The 22,949-nt window shown below is 38.9% G+C and overlaps 2 protein-coding genes across 10 annotated transcripts in view; one reads left to right on the top strand and one right to left on the bottom strand.

Moving 5' to 3' along the window:
- MFSD8 (major facilitator superfamily domain containing 8) overlaps nucleotides 1–3,935 on the bottom strand; it is a 40,443-nt gene extending 36,508 nt beyond the window's left edge. Inside the window, exons 1-2 of one of the 4 annotated variants that reach the window (XM_069557447.1) lie at nucleotides 3,728–3,876; nucleotides 1,971–2,075 (exon numbers count right to left, since the gene is read on the bottom strand). Coding sequence is in view for 2 of the 4 variants with exons in the window: in XM_069557446.1 (XP_069413547.1) it covers nucleotides 3,728–3,792 (65 nt within the window). In the remaining 2 variants the exon portion in view is untranslated. Of the gene's footprint in view, nucleotides 1–1,970; nucleotides 2,076–3,727 lie in introns of all 4 variants that reach the window. The other 3 variants (XM_069557449.1, XM_069557446.1, XM_069557448.1) reach the window with 3 other exon arrangements.
- The window catches only part of ABHD18 (abhydrolase domain containing 18), a 44,283-nt gene continuing 24,980 nt past the window's right edge, over nucleotides 3,647–22,949 (top strand). For 2 of the 6 annotated variants that reach the window (XM_069557454.1, XM_069557450.1), the window contains exons 1-5: nucleotides 4,078–4,258; nucleotides 4,488–4,681; nucleotides 16,547–16,655; nucleotides 17,284–17,368; nucleotides 21,253–21,353. In XM_069557454.1, the coding sequence (XP_069413555.1) occupies nucleotides 4,666–4,681; nucleotides 16,547–16,655; nucleotides 17,284–17,368; nucleotides 21,253–21,353 (311 nt within the window). In that variant the 5' untranslated portion in view covers nucleotides 4,078–4,258; nucleotides 4,488–4,665. Of the gene's footprint in view, nucleotides 4,326–4,487; nucleotides 4,682–16,546; nucleotides 16,656–17,283; nucleotides 17,369–21,252; nucleotides 21,354–22,949 lie in introns of all 6 variants that reach the window. The other 4 variants (XM_069557451.1, XM_069557453.1, XM_069557456.1 and 1 more) reach the window with 4 other exon arrangements.

The following is a 22,949-nucleotide window of genomic DNA, read 5'->3' as shown; positions in this document are numbered from 1 at the left end:
GTGGCCACAGGACTGGAAAAGGTCAGTTTTCATTCCAATTCCAAAGAAAGGTAACGCCAAAGAATGCTCGAACTACCGCACAATTGCACTCATCTCACACACTAGTAAAGTAATGCTCAAAATTCTCCAAGCCAGGCTTCAGCAATATGTGAACCGCGAACTTCCTGATGTTCAAGCTGGTTTTAGAAAAGGCAGAGGAACCAGAGATCAAATTCCCAACATTGCTGGATCATGGAAAAAGCAAGAGAGTTCCAGAAAAACATCTATTTCTGCTTTATTGACTATGCCAAAGCTTTTGACTGTGTGGATCACAATAAACTGTGGAATATTCTGAAAGAGATGAGAATACCAGACCACCTAACCTGCCTCTTGAGAAATCTGTATGCAGGTCAGGAAGCAACAGTTAGAACTGGACATGGAACAATGGACTGGTTCCAAATAAGAAAAGGAGTACGTCAAGGCTGTATATTGTTATCCTGCTTATTTAACTTCTATGCAGAGCATATCATGAGAAACGCTGGACTAGAAGAAACACAAGCTGGAATCAAGATTGCCGGGAGAAATATCAATAGCCCCAGATATGCAGATGACACCACCCTTATGGCAGAAAGTGAAGAGGAACTAAAAAGCCTCTTGATGAAAGTAAAAGAGGAGAGTGAAAAAGTTGGCTTAAAGCTCAACATTCAGAAAACGAAGATCATGGCATCCGGTCCCATCACTCCATGGGAAATAGATGGAGAAACAGTGGAAACAGTGTCAGACTTTATTTTTTTGGGCTTCAAAATCACTGCAGATGATGATTGCAGCCATGAAATTAAAAGACGCTTACTCCTTGGAAGAAAAGTTATGACCAACCTAGATAATATATTCAAAAGCAGAGACATTACTTTGCCAACTAAGGTCCCTCTAGTCAAGGCTATGGTTTTTCCTGTGGTCATGTATGGATGTGAGAGTTGGACTGTGAAGAAGGCTGAGTGCCAAAGAATTGATGCTTTTGAACTGTGGTGTTGGAGAAGACTCTTGAGAGTCCCTTGGACTGCAAGGAGATCCAACCAGTCCATTCTGAAGGAGATCAACCCTGGGATTTCTTTGGAAGGAATGATGCTAAAGCTGAAACTCCAGTACTTTGGCCACCTCATGTAAAGAGTTGACTCACTGGAGAAGACTTTGATGCTGGGAGGGATTGGGGGCAGGAGGAGAAGGGTTCGACAGAGGATGAGATGGCTGGATGGCATCACTGACTCGATGGACGCAACTCTGAGTGAACTCCAGGAGTTGGTGATGGACAGGGAGGCCTGGCATGCTGTGATTCATGGGGTCGCAAAGAGTCAGACACAACTGAGTGATTGAACTGAACTGAAACTTAGTGAATTATTTTCAAAGTACTCTCTTTTTATTTATAAAAATGCTAAATCTAAATTCAGATGGACAGAACATCTGAATTTAAATGGAACCTAATGAGCATTAGACTGGTTCAAAATAGGGAAAAGAGTACGTCAAGGCTGAATATTGTCACCCTGCTTACTTAACTTACATGCAGAATACATCACATGAAACGTGAAATGCCAGGCTGGATGAAGCACAAGCTGGAATCAAGATTGCCAGAAGAAAAATCAATAATCTCAGATATGAGGATGATACCACCCTTATGGCAGAAAGTAAAGAGTCTCTTGATGAAGGTTAAAGAGGAGAGTGAAAAAGCTGGCTTACAATTCAACATTCAAAAAATGAAGATCACGGCATACAGTCCCACCACTTCACGGCAAACAGATGGGGTAACAATGGAAACAATGACAGAGACTTTTATTTTCTTGGGCTCCGAAATCACTGCAGATGGTGACTGCAGCCATGAAATTAAAAGACACTTGCTTCTTGGAAGAAAAGCTATGACCAACCTAGACAGTTCATTTAAAAAAAGAGAGACATTACTTTGGCAACAAAGGTCCATCTAGTCAAAGCTAACATCTTACCAGTAGTCATGTACAGATGTGAGAGTTGGACCATAAAGGCTGAGCACCAAAGAACTGATGCTTTCAAACTGTGGTGCTGGAGACGACTCTTCAGAATCCCTTGGACTGCAAGGAGATCAAACCAATCAATCCTAAAGAAAACCAATTCTGAACATTCATTGTAAGGACTGATGCTGAAGCTGAAACTCCAATACTTTGGCCACCTGGAGCCAAGAGCCAACTCTTTGGAAAATACATTGATGCTGGGAAAGACTGAAGGCAGGAGGAGAAAGGGACAACAGAGGATGAGATGGTTAGATGGCATCACCGACTCAATGGACATGAGTTTGAATAAGCGCCGGGAAATGGCTACCCAATCCAGTATTCTTGCCTGGAGAATTCCATGGACAGAGGAATCTGACTGGCTACAGTCCATGGGGTCAAAAAGAGTCGGACCCGACTGAGTAACTAACCCTTATTTGGACAAAGTGACAGAATGTACCATAAAACTACATCTAACTATAATTCAAGGATCCTTGAATCTACGTGGAAAACTGCCAAGGACTAGGAAGAAGCAAAAACAATGCTAAGAAACTTAAAAGTAACAAAGTCCATGCACTCAAGTTCATACACTTGATTAGTAGGAGAGATCTTTAGCTTTCATTCAGAGCTTCTGTGTTCTAACTACCCACAATTCTATTAAACTTACGTATATGATTTTCAAAGCCACAGCAAACTAGAAATCCCAAAGTAAAGTTAGGGGAAGAGAGGTTTGCTGACACCAACAAAAGCAGAGGTTGCCAACAGGTAACAAAAACGTGAGGACAAACAGTTTGCCAGAAACAGAATAGGCAGGGGGGAAAAAAAAAAAAGATGTGAAAAGTATGGCACTGTAGAACAAATCAATATAGAAGCACATAGACACAAATGCTTCATTAAGCCCAGAGAACGTCACTCTATTACACTATACTTCAGAAGTAATATTCATTTTAATAATCTCAAAGAAAAACTAAATAAAATTACATTTCATATATTCTGTTTAGTGGATCGGGGATTCGACAAACACATTTTCCACAGGCTTTCAAACGAAGTGATTTTTTAAAAAGGTTTGGTACTTAAGAGGGGCAAAAAAGCGAAAATTAACACATCTGTAGACAGCTGAAGCTTACCTGTGAACTTATTGGATAACTTACTGTGTTAATGATGTATGTATAAAATAAAATGATACTTAACTTCGTATTCCTAAATGTGAAAATCATATTTGACTGCGTAGTAAGAAACAAACAACTCTGAATCACAGTCCATAAACTAGGGTCCAAATACACCTCATCACCTAAATGCTTAAAAATCAGTTATTACTTATACATTTGGCATAAGACAAAGATGAGCTCATCTTAGGTTTACTTGCAAAAAAGTATCATTATAAGGCCATTAGTCAAGTGACTATTAAGGCCAAGTACCGATTAAAACAGCGTGAAACGTATACAGTGGTCGGTTCTGTAAAGGGCCATTCGGTTGCTGCATCACCAACGGAACGAAAGTGCAAGAGGCAGTTTGCACTTCTCTAACACATTCACCAGAACCCGCAGGCTCAAGGGTGCTCCGCGGCTCGACGCCCTTTCTAGGAAGTGGCAGCGCATTTCCAATCTCGCGCGACTTGCCGCCGGCTCCAGCTGCTCTGGCACCCCTTATTCTGCCCACTAAGCCTGACGCAGGGAAAGGCGCCAGTTCCAACAGCGCAGGAGAGTGAGGGGAGCCTTCCCCAAACATCCGCTCACCTGCTTCCGGGTGTCCTGTCCCCTAAGAGCGGCTCCTGCTCAGAATCGACCCCTAAACTCGCCATAGTTAGAGCTCCCACAAGCCTTGGGGCCAACTCTCGCGACAACTCCTGCTCTCTCCCTTTCAGGACGTCCTGAAGCTGTCAAAACAGGCCGGCAAGTGCGCGTGCACGCCAGGCGACCAGAGAAGGCGGAGCGACCCCGGGTCAGAGGCGGGGTCACGCAGGCGGCGGGGCGGTGCCGAGCGGATGATGGGGGCTAAGGGCGGAGCTTTAAGTCCACATCCTCCTCTCGGGTCCGAGCCTCTCCGCCTCCAGGGAGGGTTGGGGGCGTGTCCAAACAGCCACCTTGCCGAGAGTTCATCCTCCTCCGTATAGGGCTCTGTCGTCTGCCTCTCGCTTCTCAGTTCCTGGGCGACTGTTGTCACTGCTTTTGGAGCTCAGGAGGACGGCGAGTCCCAGGAGCCTAGGGAGCCGTGGCGGTGGGAGTTTCGGCCAGCTGGACAGCAGGCGTCCGCCAAGCGGCCACTGAGTGAGTAGCTGTTCCAGGCCGCGCTTCCCAAGCCTCTTGAAGCGCTTGCCTACGTGCCAGGAGGCAGGTACTGAGAGCTCAAGGCTTGGCGGGAGACTCGGGGGTCCCGGCCGAAGTGAGGTGGGCTGGCGGGCTGTCCCTCCGCCTGTGGAAGGTGGAAGTGTCTATGCGCCGTGGTTTTCTTTGCTCGGCTAACTGCAAAGGCACCTTATCCGTACTGCTTTATTAGGACCTGGAATGGAGATAAGGTCCAGCTGCTCCTCAGATTCGAACCCTTTGCATCCTGCGTGGACTGGGGGCTTCAGCCTTGCAAGAGGTCACTCAGCAGAGTCTGCTGCTGTAACCTGGGGGTTAGAAAAGACACAGCACCAGTTTGACAATGACCAGCTCTTTTCATCGCAAGGAATATGACAGTTTTAAGAAGTATGTTATGGGTTGTTTTTGTTTGTTTCAGTAGATCATGGTGCTATTTCTTTCCTGGCATTCACATGTTAACATCTTACCCCTACAAGCAGGCTTGTAAGCTAATTGGTAGCAGTAGTCAAGTGTGTCACAATTACCTTGGTATTAGCACTAGATACATTCTTATGTGATTTCATCTGATCACAACAGTCCTATGAGATAGGTAAAGCAGACACATTTCTACTTTACAGAGAACTAAGGCCTAGAGAAGTTAATAACTTACCCAGAATCACTCACTGTGAAAGTGGCTGAGTTGGGACCCAGATTCAATTCTTTTGATCAATATTTATGAGCACTTATCCTGTGCCAGGCCCTATACTAGTTAATGTATTGTAATATACCATCACTTCTGATCTTTGTCTTGTTTGTGACCTTGTGTGTATCCTGTTAGACACATTCCACTGGTAAACAACTAAACTTGAAATGTGTTTATTAGTTCAGGATTATCTTCTGAATACAGACCTGACACTGTGTACTGGATTCAGTCTTGTAGATTTGTTTGTAACAGTTTACAAAAACATATCAGATTTCTATGACTGGTTCCAAGAAAGTACATGGGTAAAATTAGTATTTTTTGTCATGATGTTGTTTTAATATATCTTTGACTTCTTTTTTAATTTCTGGAGTCTGGCACAGTGTATGGCATATATGTATATGGCATATATATATATACATATATATATTTGACAAAGGAATTTTTAGCCAACATTGCACCTAGCAGAATGGTTACTAGATAATATATGTTGAATGAATACTTACTGAATTGCTTCATTTCATCCCTACAACAATCCTCAAAAGTGGAATTGTCTCAAGCATACAAGGAAATTGAAGGTATGGAGATTAAGTAATATGCTTAGGGTCCCACCTCTAATTAGCAATAGAACTAGAATCTCAGAAACACAGGACTCTTGACTATAAAGCCTGTGCTTTTCAGCACCAGTCTTCCTATGAAAAAAATGTAAAGAAGAATCTTTTCCCATATCTCTCAAAATATTTCAAAATAGATTATCAATTTGTATATAAATGAAATAACTTGCTATTATGTATTAGGCCAGCTGCTATTCCTTTTATAGTTTAAGGTGGCTTACTCAAGGTCACACTGCTAGTGGAGGAACCCAGGTCTTCTGACACGGCTGTTTTCCATTGTTGCCTCCAAGTGATGACTTTAGATGGCAGAAGTACATGGAATGAATACACATACAACTGATGAAATGTAAATAAGCTCTGTGTATTGTACCAATTAAAAAAAAAGAAAAAGAACAAATCATTTCTTAGGAAACATACAACACTCAAATTAAACATTTTTTTTTTAATGTTTAAGAACCTAATTATTTCTTTTAAAGCCCGTGGAAAAGTAGAACTAAATTTGAAATTTGATTATTTGCTGAATGTTTCACATAAGCATATGAGACAGTCTGCCTGTTGGATTTCCATAGGTGCCTGCTTAGAATAGGATAGATAGCAGATAGACAGCTAGACTAGATACCCCTCCAACAAGTAAATAAAGTTGTTTTTTTACTCTTCTCCAGTGTAAGATTAAAAGGAATTAAATTTGTGGAGGTAGGGTAGTAAATTTTAATAGAGGATATCAGGTGTATCTTAACTCCAGTATAAACTGCTACTTAAATTTGTGTTGAAAATAAGTTATTTAAAAATGTAAAAATTAAGTCTGCATTTTTGTGGATTAAAGCTCTTGTACATGGTAGTATAATTTCATGTATGCCTTTGAGATATGTGTGTATCAACTGTTTGAGAATAAATGTCCAGAAACAATTAGGGTTGCATTTAAATGCTTATGTACAGAGTGATAAGAGATGAAAGTACTAGATGGCATAATAGATGTTGAGTGTGATTTAGCAATGGAGCACATTTCTAAGAAAGACTTTTCATTCCTTGGCACTGTGCTAGAACTTCTATTTTTGTTTCACTTTGTTTTTCTTTTTTGCGTTGGCTATATAAAAGTATAGATGACAATTGTGTCAGTCTGGTTTGATACACACTTCGAAAGTGGGTCCAGTTTCTGCAGAAGCTCACTAATGTCAGTCGAGGGCTTTAAAAAGTATCTGATATGGCTCCAGATGGTCCCTTCTCATGGTAATCGGGAGTTATCTTTACCCTGGGTTTGGATTAAAATATGTTTATGGTGGCATTGGATAGCAGTTAGCCCTGCTTGGAAAAACCTACAAGTTTAGAGCATCCCAGAAAACTTGGTCTTTTATATTGTTCTTAATGATGAAATGGGTTTTAAGATCCTGGAGAAGGAAATGGCAAACCACTCCAGTATTTTTGCCAGAGAACCTTGCTGGCAGGTTACAGCCCACAGGGTTGCAAAGAGTCTGACACCACTTAGCAAATGAGCTTTTAGTGTAACCCCGGAGTCCCAGAGGGCTTCTAGGAAGAACCCACCTGCCTAATGCAGGCGGTATAAGAGACGAGGGTTCGATCCCTGGGTCAGGAAGATCCTCTGGAGGAGGAAATGGCAACCCACTCTGCCAGAGTCCAGCCCCGGTGGATCCAGGGAATTCGAAGCAGGGACAGAGTCGGCATCTGGGAAAGGACTATTTAATTAGAAATATAAAGAGATTAGGAAAAAATAGTGTAGTAGGAAATTTAGAGGAGGAAAGAGGCTGTATTCCTTGGTTTACATAGAAAGCCAATAAAGCCCTGAGACAAGGGACTTGAACCGTCTACGTAGGGCCACAGGTTCCCGCTTGAATAGCGGAGGGTGCCCCACCTTGGGCTCCCTCTCGCGTGGGTCTTAGAAGCCTGGGCAAATAAGTAGACACGGCTAGCCTCTATGCCCCAGATGGGAATCAGCCAGAAAATAGAGTAAGAAAGAAAAGAAAACACGGGGGAACCAGTCTTTCCAGTGACTGGTCCACCCTTTATTGTCTGGGAAAGCTTTTTTATACTTTTGGTTGTACATAGAGATCAATGGATAATACAAAGTTATGCAGCGTCAGCAGCCCTGACTCTTATCGAAACCAGGCTTTCTCTCTGCATACCTAGCTGTATACACAAGTCTTAGGTGATTTACATCATCTTCTGGCCAGAAGGCCTATTAACGTTTTACGGCCCTTTTCTGAAAAGGGTCTGTCAACCAGAAAACTTATTTGCCTTAATAGTGTTGTTCTTTTCCAAAATCTGGTGCCACTCTCAGAAAGCACTAAATAAAGTTACATTCTTACATAGGAAGGACACAACAACTTATAACAAGGAAAAAGGAGTACAGTGACTTATAACAAAGAGAAAATTAATTAACTCAAAAGTCTAGTATTACTAACATCAAAACTACTATATTCCTATTTCTGTATCCCATTTACATTGGTTAATATCCTCCCAGGTGCCTAAAAGATAAAGGATATGGAGGCCTGGCGGCAAACATTAACTCAACAATGAAACCGTTCACCAAACTAATTCTTAGCTCTAAAAGGCTCTATATCTTTAAGGTGTTTTAAGCTTTGTGCCTCTCGCGGTTGAGGGGCTATAAACAAGCACAAGTTGTAAAAGTCTCTAACTGTCAGGCAAGTTAGAGGGCCATCAGAGGAGTTTGAGCTGAGACACTCCTTTCATATTCAGGAGACCAGTTGGAGCTCTAAGTTAACTTTTTCCAGAGAAAGGTGGTCGGGGATAGCCCCCTGTAATGTCAGAAGAGTATAGTATAGCAGACAGTAAACAGACAGATTTTGGTTTCGGGATAGATGCTCAGGCAGAGGACCCCTTGAGACCTGACTCGCCTTGCCTGTCAGGTCTCTCCGCATGACCTTGTCGTGGGTGGGATCTCCTGTGCTGGCTCCCGGCACCACTCCAATATTCCTGCCTGGAGAATTCCATGGACAGAGGAGTCTGGCGGGCTACAGTCCATGGGATTGCAAAAGAGTTGGACACTTTGGACTTAGCGACTAAACAACAACAACAATAAATATGTACTTTAAAAATATTTGAAGAGTTCACTTTTCTCACGTTCATTTCCATTCTTTGGGGGCCTCCCTGGTGGCTCAGATGTTAAAGAATCTGCCTGCAATGATAGAGACCCGAGTTAAATCTCTGGGTAGGGAAGATCCCCTGGAGAAGGGAATGTCTACCCACTCCGATGTTCTTACCTGAAGTGAATAAAGGAACCTGACAGGCTGTAGTCCATGGGGTCGCAAAGGGTTGGACACCACTGAGTGACTAACACTTTCACTTTCACTTTTTCCTGTTCTTTGGCAACTTTCTACCTTTTTTTTTTTTGGCCATGCTGTGTGGCATGCATTATCTTAATTCCCTGACCAGGGATGGAACCCATGTCCCCTGCATTGGAATCACGGAGTCTTAACCACTGGACCATCAGGGAAGCCCCTGCAACTTTCTCCTTTTGTGTGTTTGTTTTACCTTGTTTATCTGTTGCCAACTCAGAAGAATATGATGTTGAAAAATGGGTTGTCTCACATACTTCTTTTGTTGCTGTAAAACACGAGTGTTGGGATTTTGTTCTTTTTTACACTAACTTGGAATATGCATATTGCTGTAGATGCTATGGATATAACAGAGGAAGCTATGGACCACCCTCCCCCATTCTTTTCCTGCCACTGTAGAGAAAATAAGTAGTCTAAAATACTTGCAAAAAATTGTGAAGTCCTGTGTTGTAATGACATGCCATTGTTCTCCTACAGTGTGATAAATGTACACAAAAATGCATCAATACTATTTTTTGAACAATTCCAGAAAGATCCAAGGAATAAAATAATTAAAACTATCGTTTATCACTCAGTATTGTCTTTTCTTTATGCTAGAGTTGCATATCTTAACATATAGAGTTGGTCTCTTAAGCAACCCCATGGACTGTACAATCCATGGAATTCTCCAGGCCAGAATACTGGAGTGGGTAGACTTGCTCTTCACCAAGGGATCTTCCCAACCCAGGGATCGAACCCAGGTCTTTGCATTGCAGGTGGATTCTTTGCCAGCTTAGCTACAAGGGAAGCCCTTATTTGAAATATGGAACACTAACTCAGAATTGTGATATTTGGTTAAAGAATAAACTGTTCCATTTCTACCCCAGCTGGGTATACTCAACTCAACTCTGATATTAATCACCCACAGATTAACACCACAGGAGTTAGTGCAGTTCCCACCAGTTAAAGGTTCAGTCCTTCAGATGCCATTACTTCCAATGCCAACCACACTTTTAACTGACTTGACTATAGATTTGGGAGTTCCTGTGACCCCTTGGGTTAATAATTTGCTGGAACAACTCAAAAGAACTACTTAAGCCACTATACTATTCTTCCTCTAGCTTCCTAGTAAGGGATACAACTTAGTAACACCCCCATGAAGAGACAGTTGAGGCAAGTCATAAGAGGAAGTGTAAAGTTTCCATTTTCTTTTATTCCGGAGTCAGTGTGCATCATTCTCCAACACGTATTCATTAACCAAGAAGCTCTGCCCTGCCTCAGTGTCTGTAGAGTTATCATCGGGGTCTTCATGATTGATTGGATCCTTAGCAATGTGACTCAGTGCATCTCCAGCTCCTTACCTCTCGGAGGTCAGGCTGGCCCATAGTCAGCCCTCTAATCAAATAGTTGGTCTTTCTGGTGTCCAGCCAGAAATTATCCTGAATCTATCTAGGGCCCCACCTTGAGTCACCTCATTAGCATAAAGACACTCCTATCACTCAGGGAGTTCCAAGAGTTTTAGGAGCTCCACCCCAGGAACTGGGATCAAAGACTACACATATTGACATTTACCCTGTAAAGAAAAAAAAAAGCTGGTCAAGCAATTTAAACATATACTTTACATACTTACTTGATTTTAATAATTGCACTAAGTTAAAAAATATACATGATGAGGACAACATTTTAGAAACAGTTTACCTTTTATAATTTGTTTAGTAAGTAAAAAACAAAATGCTATAAAAAAATACTAAGATGCAGTGGTCTTTATTTTGCTTTGAGGGATTTTGTCTGTTTCTCTGGGCAGGTGTTCTTGAGTGAATGGAAATATATAAATGTGATTTAGACAAACTTTCAAGCGCTCACTTACTTATAAACATGTTTATTCAGATCTATACAATTTGTTTGTTTTCCTGTTGGTGGTACAGTGAGAAGATGGTGATTGTCACCTCTGGCATTGAGAGCCATGAGGGTGTCAGCCCAGTCATTTTACTCAAAGGCTGAGATGTACAATTGGTTTCTTCCAGTGTGACAGTCTCTAAGGTAGCCCTCCTGCTTACTTCTTTGGGTAGTCCCCTCCCTTTGAGTGGGCAGGACTGTATAAGACTTTATCTTGTCAGCACACTCACTCTCACTGTCCTGTTGGCCTTAAAGAAGTAAACTTTTGTGAACTTCCTATCAAGAGAGCCATGTGGTAGGGAGCTCTGAGTAGTCCCTAGCAGCTGAGGCTGGCCTCTGGCTGAGCAAAATAATGAAGCTGAAATGAATTTTGTTAACAACCTGAGTGAACTTAAAAGCTGTTCTTCTCCCTTCAAGCTTCCAAATGAGAATGCAGCCCAGCCAAAAACCTTGATAAGAGCTACATGATACCCTGAAGCAGAAACCCAAGCAGCCTGTGTTCTTGGAACTAATCCTCAAGATAGGGGAAGTGAGAAGATAGGGGGTGGGGGCAGAGGGAGGGGAAGGACCAACTTGATTCAAAAGATTTGTTTCTCAAATTCTTTTATTTAAAGGTTTTAGTGAAGTCTTCACATATTTAAATTACACAGTAGTATTTTTTGAAGAGAATAGTAAGAGCCTTGAGTTCTGTTCTAGCGTCAACAGAATTACTTACTAGGGTCAAATGAATTACTTCTGCTTGCTAAGAAAGTTGTTAAGAGGGAAATTGTCAGTTTACTTCCTCTGAAAAATTTTGAAGAGAAACTATCCAATCAACTCAACTCCAGCTTCTACAATGGTTTCATATTTTTATGGTGAAATACACATGACATAAAATTCGCCAACATAGCCATTTTTAATTGTGTGGTTTGGTGGTATTAGGTGCAACTGTCAACACCATCCATCTGTAGAATTCTCAGTGTGCAAAACTGAGACTGTGCACCCATCGCCCTCCTCCGTTACCCCTTCCCCTCGGCCCTTGATAACCACCGCTCTGCTTTCCATGTATGAATCTGCAGCTCCAGGTATCTCATAAATGTAGCATCATATAGTGTAGCATTTCTTAGAATTTTACTCCTTTTTTAAGGCTGACTGATGCGTCATTGTATGTATATTTCCGGCTTCCCTGGTAGCTCAGCTGGCAAAGAATTTGCCTGCAATGCAGGACACCCCCATTTGATTCCTGGGTCAGGAAGATCCCCTAGAGAAGGGATAGGCTACCCACTCCAGTATTTTGGGGGCTTCCCTGCTGGCTCCACGATAAAGAATCTGCCTGCAATGTGGGAAACCTGAATTCAATCCCTGGGTTGGGAAGATCCCCTGGAGGAGAGCATGGCAACCCACTCCAGTATTCTTGACTGGAGAATCCCCGTGGAGAGAGGAGCCTGGCGAGCTACCCTCCATGGGGTCACAAAGAGTTGGACATAACTAAGCAACTAAGCACAGCACATGTATATATAAATACAATGTATACACGACATTTTGCCTTGCTTACACTTTTTATAGCTACCAAATTCTAAATTTTAAGACAGAATATGGCTAATTAAAATTATTTTAGATAGAATACAAATTTTAGGTCTACCCTCTGACATAATTCTTTACATAAGTAAAGAATCTGCCTGCAATGTGGGAGACCTGGGTTTGATCCCAGAGTCGGGAATATCCCTTGGAGTAGGGAATAGCTACCCACTCCAGTATTCTTGCCTGGAGAATTCCATGGACAGAGGAGCCTGACAGGCTACAGTCCATGGGGTAGCTACAGTCCATACAACTGAGCAACTAACACTTTCAATTTTCTGACATAATGAATACTCTTAAAATCAATATCTGTATTTTATTTATGCCATTTTAGTTTATCTTTGCATTTTTGACAGTGTTGTGATATTCATGACATACCTATGATTTATTTGATTTTCTAGCTCAAGGGTAAGCAAATTATGGCCTATGGGCCAACCTGCCAGTTTTTGTATGGTCTACAAGCTAAGAATAATTTTTGCCGATGTGTTGGTACTCAGTTTGATGATAGGGGTACCAACTATGAACCCTCATTAAGCAAAATCCCAAGTGACCTCCAATAAAATGGAATTTAACATTAAAAAAAATTGAATTTTATATTTACTGCAGTGTTATAGGAAGTTCTCTTGGATATGGTGCAATGGGTTGGTTTGATTATATAAACCTTTAAGAAAACGTGTGGAATGCATAAAAAACTAATTTTTAAAATTAGTGAAATGGTGAAAGCTTTTTGCTATGAATCTGATAGGTAAAGATTTAAAATCCAAACTCTATAGAAAATTATTATAAATCTTTAAAGTGAACAATCAGTCTCCACTAGATAAATGTTAATAATAGCATGACGTATTTCCTGCTCACTTGAGATCCTATTCTTTGGACCCTTATTTCAGCAAGTCACACTTTTTCACATCTTCCCTTTTGTGTTTGCATATCTTCTATCTGCCTGACTGATCTCCCTGAAGACTCAGTTAAAACTTTGATTTTTCTTTATAACCTTTCCTTTGCTTTTGTAACCGCTTTTAACTATAATCATCCATATAAAATATAGGTTGTTCATTTTATGAAAATAAATCAATTATACTTAGAATTTCTACTTCAGTTTATTTTAATAGTTACAGAAACAGCAACAACAAATTGTAGTGTACTCCTAATTGCTTGGGAAAGTCTCCAAGCTTTGCCTTTCTACACCATCTCTGCACCCTCTGCAAATGTTCAAATGATGTTGTCTTTCATCATAGCTCTTTGCTAGTACATCACATCTGGTTATTCATACTTCACAGGACAATTCTTATCGTATGCAGACTTTGACTTCCCTAGGCAACAGCAAAAGATTTTTCAGCAAACTATGTATTAATGTCAGAATACCACATAGTTGTAAAAACATGTAGAAATGGGTAATTGAGGAAAGCTTGAAAATAGTATATAATTTCATTCAGTTCAGTTCAGTCATGTCTGACTCTTTGCAACCCCATGAATCCCAGCACGCCAGGCCTCCCTGTCCATCACCAACTCTTGGAGTCCACCCAAACCCATGTCCATCGAGTTGGTGATGCCATCCAGCCATCTCATCCTCTGTCGTCCCCTTCTCCGCCTGCCCCCAATCCCTGCCAACATCAAGGTCTTTTCCAATGAGTCAACTCTTTGCATGAGGTGGCCAAAGTATTGGAGTTTCAGCTTCAACATCAGTCCTTCCAATGAACACCAGGACTGATCTCCTTTAGGATGGACTGGTTGGACCTCCTTGCAGTCTAAGGGACTCTCAAGAGTCTTCTCTAACACCACAGTTCAAAAGCATCGATTCTTCGGCACTCAGCTTTCTTTACAGTCCAACTCTCACATCTATACATGACTACTGGGAAAACCATAGCCTTGACTAGATGGACCTTTGTTGGCAAAGTAATGTCTCTGCTTTTTAATATGCTATCTAGGTTGGCCATAACTTTCCTTCCAAGGAGTAAGCGTCTTTTAATTTCATGGCTGCAGTCACCATCTGCAGTGATTTTGGAGCCCAAAATAATAGAAAGTCTGACACTGTTTCCACTGTTTCCCCATCTATTTGCCATGAAGTGATGGGACCAGATGCCATGATCTTTGTTTTCTGAATGTTGAGTTTTAAGCCAACTTTTTCGCTCTCCACTTTCACTCTCATCAAGAGGCTTTTTAGTTCCTCTTCACTTTCTGCCATATGGGTGGTGTCATCTGCATATCTGAAGTTATTGATATTTCTCCCGGCAATCTTGATTCCAGCTTGTGTTTCTTCCAGCCCAGCGTTTCTCATGATATACTCTGCATATAAGTTAAGTAAACAGGGTGACAATATACAGCCTTGACGTACTCCTTTTCCTATTTGGAACCAATCTGTTGTTCCATGTCCAGTTCTACAAATCTTTAAAAATTGTTCAGTCAGGAAATGTTATTTAAGAGGTTGGTGCATTAAAGTAAGGAAATTCTTAGTTTTTTTTTGTCCTACAAGATTCAGCTGAAACTAAAGTTGTTAAGTTTAAGTAATAACACACAAAGGCTTTAGCCACTGCCGCAAAAACTGGTAACAGGAGTTCCCCTCTCTGATTAACAATGCAAATCAGTTGAGTAGAAAAATTATTAACAGATAATGTCAACATTATTGACATTTCACCCTTGTTAACATTAAATTTTGACTTTATTTAAAATATTGACTATACTTTTGTAAAGTGTTAAAAGAAAGCCGAAAATGTGTTTTATCATCATCTGTAGGTATTCTAGGAAACTTATGTCATTCAGTTCTGGATTAACTTTCAAAGTGACTATTGAAAATTCTTAGAATGTTTTAGGAAATGTTTAAAAAATTTTTTTTCAGAGGAAGTGGCAAATAAATGAGTACGTAAGGATTCTTCAAATTGATTTTTGCTTTCATCCTCTTCTTTAAATGAAATTGATTTTCTTCCTATAAACTATCATAAATTATAGAAGTCCTATATGATTGGTATTTGACAGATTTCCTCCTTCAATACATTGATATACTAACATGGCTATAATAATATGATAATATCTTATTACAATAATGGTGATAGAAGTTTTATATGGAATTCTAGTGAAATTTCTTCACAATAATAAATATTTTTGCTGGTCCAGTCATAAAAATAATAAAGTGCTAGTCCAGTTGATGGTGGATTAGACTGTACACTTAATGCAAAGAAGAGCATTAAAATGAACTTGTTTGTTACAAATCAAAGAGTAAAAATATAAGACATAAATGGTGGTTCCCCCAACATTCAAAGTAATAAATAAGTACTTATGAAACCTCATTTTTCTAAGTAGAATAAACCTTGAACCTGAATCAGGTTTTGCCTGCAAGTCAAAACTGCACCATTCGATTTGAAAAGACTGAGGCAGATATTTTTTAAAAGCTTCAGAACTGTTTGGGAAAGACAGATAAGTGGTACAGAAGCAGTCACATTGATTAATTATTACTTTCCATTCACTGTAGTGCATAGAAGAGTAGTTAGGTCTTTAGTCATGCGTTAGTCTTAGGTCTGTTCCCCACTGTTGTGTGACCTTAATCACCTATCCTCTCCTTGTCTTGGGGTTCTATATCCTTTCTTCATTAAAATGTTGGAAAGTTTAAAAAAGAACTTATATGTGTGTGTGTTTAGTTTTTAAATGGTGACCAGCAGATAAAACAGTATTACATATTAGCCACTCCTATTGTTATCAACAGATATTGAGTATTTACTGTCAGTCACTGTGCTGAGTGAGAATGGGAAGGTGCTGCCTTAGAGAATTCAGTTTACTGATGCTCAGGGCTCCACTTCATCTTCTCTACTTTTGTCCTAGTACTTTTCCTGTCTCTTGTATCTTATTCCCAAGAGAATAAATTCAAGGTTCCAGTTTAATCTCATTATTTCATTTTCCCCCAGTCTTATTGGTATATGATGTCATATTAAAGTATACAACACAGTGACTTGATATATGTATATATTGTGATGCATTTACCGCAAGTTTAGATAGCATCCATCAGTCTGTAACCAGAGTTACAATTTTTTTTTTTTCTGTAAGATAAGTAAGTCACAGGGATGTGACAGCATAGTAACTATTGTTAACAATACTGTGTTGTATATTGGAAAGTTGCTAAGAGTAGATCAATCTTAAATTTGTACCCAATATGTAAAGAGAGAATTAGAAAATTGACCTGCTGAATAAAATAAAATATTTCAAGGTCATTTAAATGTTTGTTTTATAGATGTTTGTTTGCTACTGATGGGTGTGAGCAAGTTAGATATTCTATACCGGAGACTACTCCTTACAAAACTTTTTATCAGAGGATGGGGAAGGCCAGAGGATCTCAAAAGGTAAGCAGTGTTCTCTGCATGCTTGCCAAGTTTGTTGTTTTGGGAAACATTTAAAATTTCATTTCAGTTTTTAAAAAAGCCTTTTTCTATAAATATAAAGTGACTGATAAATTAAGCATTAGCTATTAAATAAGAAAAGAAATTGTTTTCTCTCCTTTATCTAATTATTGCTGTTAAGTTTTAACTCACATAATCATAAATTGAACTGTTTTTAAAGTAATTCAGACTTAAAGGGCTCTCAGACATAGATTTTTAACTTTGATAATTATTGCTTAGAATTTTCAAGGACTGAACTTTCTTGAATAACTTGGAATTTGTGATGACTATAAAACTGTGATATACTATATAGCTCATGAAAACATATGGATTTGTGAAAATTAATTCAGGATTTGCACCTTCAATTTTGAGGCTTTCATATGTTAATTACTTTCAAAACAACGATATTTCTCATGTTTTTTCTGAAACAAAATTTCAGTCTTGACAAAAAACAAACCCTATTTTTTTTGTTTCATTATTAAAATTAAATTTTGATACAGTTCGTAAACTGGACTTGCTAATTTTTACTTTTCATCAGTCTCAATATAATGGAAATAATGAATTTTTTCCTTTTTATCCCTTCCCATAATAGACTCTTTGAATTCAGGAAGATTATTGGAAATCGAGAAAGATGTCAGAATCTGGTTTCAAGTGATTATCCAGTGTACATCGATAAGGTATTAAAATGAAAGAAATGCAGTTATAGAAATTCAAGTTTTATATAACTGTGTGGCAAGAGTGGGCTGAATGTTGGAGTATAATAACAGTGAATTCAAAAACATGAGTACAATATAGATTTTTTTTTCATTTAATATTTTTTAATGTTATTATTGTATATTTTCTAATTGAATGCTTTTAATAACTATCTACATGTTTATATAGGAGTATATTTTTAACACTTAGATAAATACAAGAAAATATTTAGGGCTGGGTCTTTTGAACCTCATCTTTTATCTTTAGGCTCAAGAAAGTTAAAGTAAATTATTCAACATTTCAGAAGAATTACAAATAAAACAGGGAAGCACTCTAGTTAGAGAATCAGCACATGAAAAGTTGTTAGCAAAACAATTGTTATGTAACATCAGGGAATTCTTATGGGATACAGTTAATTGATGAGAGAAGGGTAGAAAGTAAATGCTATAAAATAGAGAATATGAGAAAATGTTTTTGAAATAGTTTTGTTTTTAAGCAACCATTTTTTTTTGTAAAATATTTCTAGATTTATGTACTTGGATATTTAATGTTGTTGGGGAGGAGCTACAAATGGTTAAACTTCACATCCCTCACTGCCATCAACCAAAATAACTCCACTTTCATCTCTTTCGTATATTGGATAAAAGACTTTCACTGCTAAACACAGGATCTTGTAAACTGGAAATCCCTCCTCTATACCATATAGCGTTCCTGGTATCTTCTGGATTTAGAACATTTCTCCCTCAAACTTGGCTAAATATTTCCATTTTCTCTATTTTCTTCTACTAAAGACTCATAGGCTTAAACAAATTTAAAACATACTACATAAAGATCAGAACTCTAACTCCGGCCACTTTTTACCCCCATTTCCATTTTCCTCCCTGGGAGGAATTACTGTTAGGATTTTCGAATGCTTTCTTGCAGATATCCTTCCTCTCCCCCTTACCTTATCTCACTCTCACTCTCAGTTTTCAAACCTTGAGAAATAATTCAAATACAGAAAAATCACCCTTTTAAAATGTACAATTCAGTGTAGTTTTTTATTATATTCCAAGATGTGCAACTATCCCTGTCTAATTCCAAACAGTTTATTGCCCCCAGAAGAAGCCCTATACCCGTTAGTTGTCACCTGCCACTTCCCTAGCCTCTCACCTGCTGGTAATCACTCATTTGTTGTCTCTGTGGATTCACCTGTTCTGGACATTTCTTATAAATGGAATCATCCAACATGTGGCATTTTGTTTCTGGCTTAATTCACTTAGCAGATTTTAAGATTCACCCATGTTGTACCAGGTACCAGTGCTTCATTCTTTTTTAATGGCTAAATATTCCAGTGTAAGTATGTACATTTTGTTTATTCATTTATTGATGAGCATTTTAGTTGTTTCTATTTTTTAACTATTATGAATAATAATTCCATGAATATTCATGTACTCGTGTTTTTGGAGTAGAAGGTAATGGCACTCCACTCTAGTACTCTTGGCTGGAAAATCCCACGGATGGAGGAGCCTGGTAGGCTGCAGTCCATGAGGTCACTAAGCATTGGATACAACTGAGCGACTTCACTTTAACTTTTCACTTTCATGCATTGGAGAAGGAAATGGTAACCCACTCCAATGTTCTTGCCTGGAGAACCCCAGGGACGGGGGAGCCTGGTGGGCTGCTGTCTATGGGGTCTCACAGAGTCAGACACAACTGAAGCGACTTAGCAGCAGCAGCAGTGTTTTGTGGATATACATTTTCAGTTCTCTTGGGTATACACCTAGGAATGAAATTGCTCAGTCACATGGTAATTCTGTGCTTAAATTATTAACAAATTGTCAACTGTTTTCCAAAGTGTACCACTTTAAAACTTTGCCACATGCAGTGTATAATGCTTTCAGTTTCTCCACATCCTTACTAATATTTCTACTTGCCCTTGCCTTCCTAATGGGTGTGAAGTATATTTTATTGTGATTTGGATATGTCTTTCCCTAATGACTATGATGTTGAGCATCTTTTCATATTCTTATTGGTCATTTTCATTTGAGAAATATCTGTGAAACCCTTGCCCATTTTTAATTAGGTTATTCGTCTTTTTAGTGTTGAGTTGTAGCTTGCTTAACTTTTAAATCTATATTCTGTATAGCTCTGAGAGTGGTTTTTTTTTCCTTATCAAATTGCCATTTACCCCAACACTATTTGTTGAATTATTATTCCCTTTCACATTAGGTTGTGCTGCCTCCTTTTTCAAATAATTAATTCTTCTAAAATAGATAAAAGAAAAGTTTAAAACTGTAAGAGGCACAAAGATGACTAAATGTAAAGATTTCCTGGATCAAAATTTCATATCAACTGGAAAAACCATAGCTTTGACTAGACGGACCTTTGTTAGCAAAGTAATGTCTCTGCTTTTTAATATGCTCTCTAGGTTGGTCATAACTCTCCTTCCAGGGAATAAGCATCTTTTAATTTCATGGCTGCAGTCACCATCTGCAGTGATTTTGGAGTCCAGAAAAATAAAGTCTCTCACTGCTTCCATTGTTTCCCCATCTATTTGCCATGAAGTGAAGGGACCAGATGCCATAATCTTCGTTTTCTAAATATTGAGTTTTAAGCCAACTTTTTCACTCTCCTCTTTCACTTTCATCAAGAGGCTCTTTAGTTCTTCTTCACTTTCTGCCATAAGGGTGGTGTCATCTGCATATCTGAGGTTATTGATATTTCTCCCAGCAATCTTGATTCCAGCTTGTGCTTCATCCTGCCCAGCATTTCTCATGATGTACTCTGCATGTAAGTTAAATAAGCAGGATGACAATATACAGCCTTGATATACTCCTTTCCCGATTTGGAACCAGTCTGTTGTTCCATGTCCAGTTCTAACTGTTGCTTCTTGACCTTCATACAGATTTCCCAGGAGGCAGGTCAGGTGGTCTGGTATTCCCATCTCTTTCAGAATGTTCCACAGTTTATTGTGATTCACACAGTCAAAGGCTTTGGCGTAGTCGATAAAGCAGAAGTAGATGTTTTTCTGGAACTCTTGCTTTTTCGATGATCCAACGGATGTTGGCAATTTGATCTCTGGTTCCTCTGCCTTTTCTGAATCCAGCTTGAACATCTGGAAGTTCATGGCTTGGAGAATTTTGAGTATTACTTTGCTAGCATGTGAGATGATTACTTTACTAGCTTGTGAGAACCCCATGAACAGTATGTGATGTTATACTGCTGATTTAATTTTGACTGTTATCCTGATAAAGATTTTTTTAATTTAAAAAAATAACTATTTGAGGTGAAAAAAGTTAGGTGTTGAATATTAGCAAATGCCTTTGCTATATATGCAAGTATGACATTTTTCCTTACATGAATCTTACATCAATAGCTTGCCTGAAAATAAGCCATTCTGACATATATAATGTCAACCCTTATTTGACAGTGGTAAATTACAATTTGTTTGTAAGTTGTTTTTATACTTATCTTTATATTGTTGAATTTTTGTAGTGGATATTTAATTTTGTTATTATACAAATTGTCCTTATACAAATGAGCTTTACTTATAGATTACTTTCCCAAATAGACTAAAGTAAAGGAAATGAAGGAGCATGTCTCTAGAAAGCAGAATGGTGCAAAAGGATACACAGGAGTAGGAGTGTGTGTTCAGTCCTGTCTAATTCTTTGTGACTCCAGGGACTGAAGCCCACCAGGATCCCCTGTCCATGGAATTCTCCAAGCAAGAACACTGGAGTGGGTTGCCATTTCGTTCTCCAAAATGATGCATAGTCAGGAAGAAAAAAATGTTTTAATTAAATAGAACTTTTAAATAGAAAAACATCTATGATAGACTGAGATATCGTCATCCTTGTGTATACAACTTGGTTTTGCTTTTTTTTAGATTGAAGAGCAATCAGATTGTAAGATCCTAGATGGACACTTTGTTTCCCCCATGGCCCATTATGTGCCTGATATCATGCCAATTGAATCTGTTATCGCTAGGTAAGAATTTTTATTTAGAAAGTTACGGTAGTAGATTGTTTATGTTGATGTATGCAATTAATATCAATGTCATTACTTCAAATTACTTTTTAATTACAATAATTACTCAGTATTTTTCCATTAAAATATGGAGGGAGAGTAAAAGTTTAAAGTTTAGTATACATTTGAACTTAAACTGTTCCCAGCATAATCTTCAAAATATCAAGAAGTGGTACAGTGCTGGGAATACTAAAAGAAGCAGTCATTGTGCTTAGTCACTTAGTCATGTCCAACTCTTTTCAAACCCATGGACTACAGCCCGCCGCCAGGCTCCTCTGTCCATGGGGATTCTCCAGGCAAGAAAACTCGAGTGGGTTGCCATGTCCTCCTCCAGGGGATCTTCCCAACCCAGGGATCAAACCCAGATGTCCCACACTGAAGGCAGACTCTTTACCAACTGAGCCACCAGGGAAGCCCAAAATGAGGCAGAGCTGTTAGCGTTGGTAGTTTTGACTTGAGACAGAAAACTAAGAGTTAGTTTGCATGAGCATAGAACAGAAATAATCATTAAACCATCCTAAATTTACATGTCTATATTCTATTTAACAATTTGATGACTCAGCAGTTAAAGAATCTGCCTGCAGTACAAAAGACACAAGAAACTCGGGTTTGATCCCTAGGTCAGGAAGATCCCCTGGAGAAGGAAATGGCAACCCACTCCAGTATTCTTGCCTGAAAAATCCTGTGGACAGAGGACATAGTCCAAAGGGTCACAAAGAGTCAGACATGACTGAGTGACTAAGCACATACAAGTAGTGGTGTTTTCCCTTGCCCAGGCAAAGTAAGCTTAGAATTCAGGTTTATGTTGCCTAAGACTGCAACCATCTGAGGTCAAACCTTGAGCTGACCAGAATTCTACTATGATAATTATTCCAGAATGTCAACTGCTAAGAAAACTGAAGAGAAAAAATAAATCAGTTTGGGAAGATAAAATTCTGAAAATGGATAGTTGTAGGGGTTGCTCAATAATGTAAATGTACTTAATGTCACTAAACTGTACAATTAAAAATGGTAAATTTTATCTTATATATATATCTTACTACAATGGTTAAAACAGAGTCATATAGGAAAAAACATTATAGAGGAGACTAAAATATTATAAGAAGAAGACGACAAATAGATATTTTATGGGGGGGTATGGTTTGCTTTTACCGTCAAACATAAAAGTTTTAATAAATCTTGTCATAACTCCAAGTTGAGAAAAAGATAACCATGAACTGTTTTGTTGATACATTAACAGCTTGTACAGCCAAGCATTATTCCTGCAAGGAGAAAAAGTAGAGCTATCTAAAGAATTGTTTTTCTAGGACTTAATCATATTTGTTGATGTCTTTACAAAATAAGAAAATTTCATTTTGCATATATAAAGTTGTGGTATTGCTGCTGCTACTGCTAAGTCACTTCAGTCGTGTCCGACTCTGTATTACCCCATAGACGGCAGCCCATCAGGCTCCCCCGTCCCTGGGGTTCTCCAGGCAAGAACACTGGAGTGGGTTGCCATTTCCTTCTCCAGTGCATAAAAGTGAAAAGTGAAAGTGAAGTCACTTAGTCGTGTCC

Source organism: Ovis canadensis, chromosome 17 (assembly GCF_042477335.2).
Source record: "Ovis canadensis isolate MfBH-ARS-UI-01 breed Bighorn chromosome 17, ARS-UI_OviCan_v2, whole genome shotgun sequence".
Taxonomy (NCBI): Eukaryota; Metazoa; Chordata; class Mammalia; order Artiodactyla; family Bovidae; genus Ovis; species Ovis canadensis.
The sequence above is the reverse complement of the archived record's forward strand: the minus strand, read 5'-3'. Positions and strand labels throughout refer to the sequence as shown.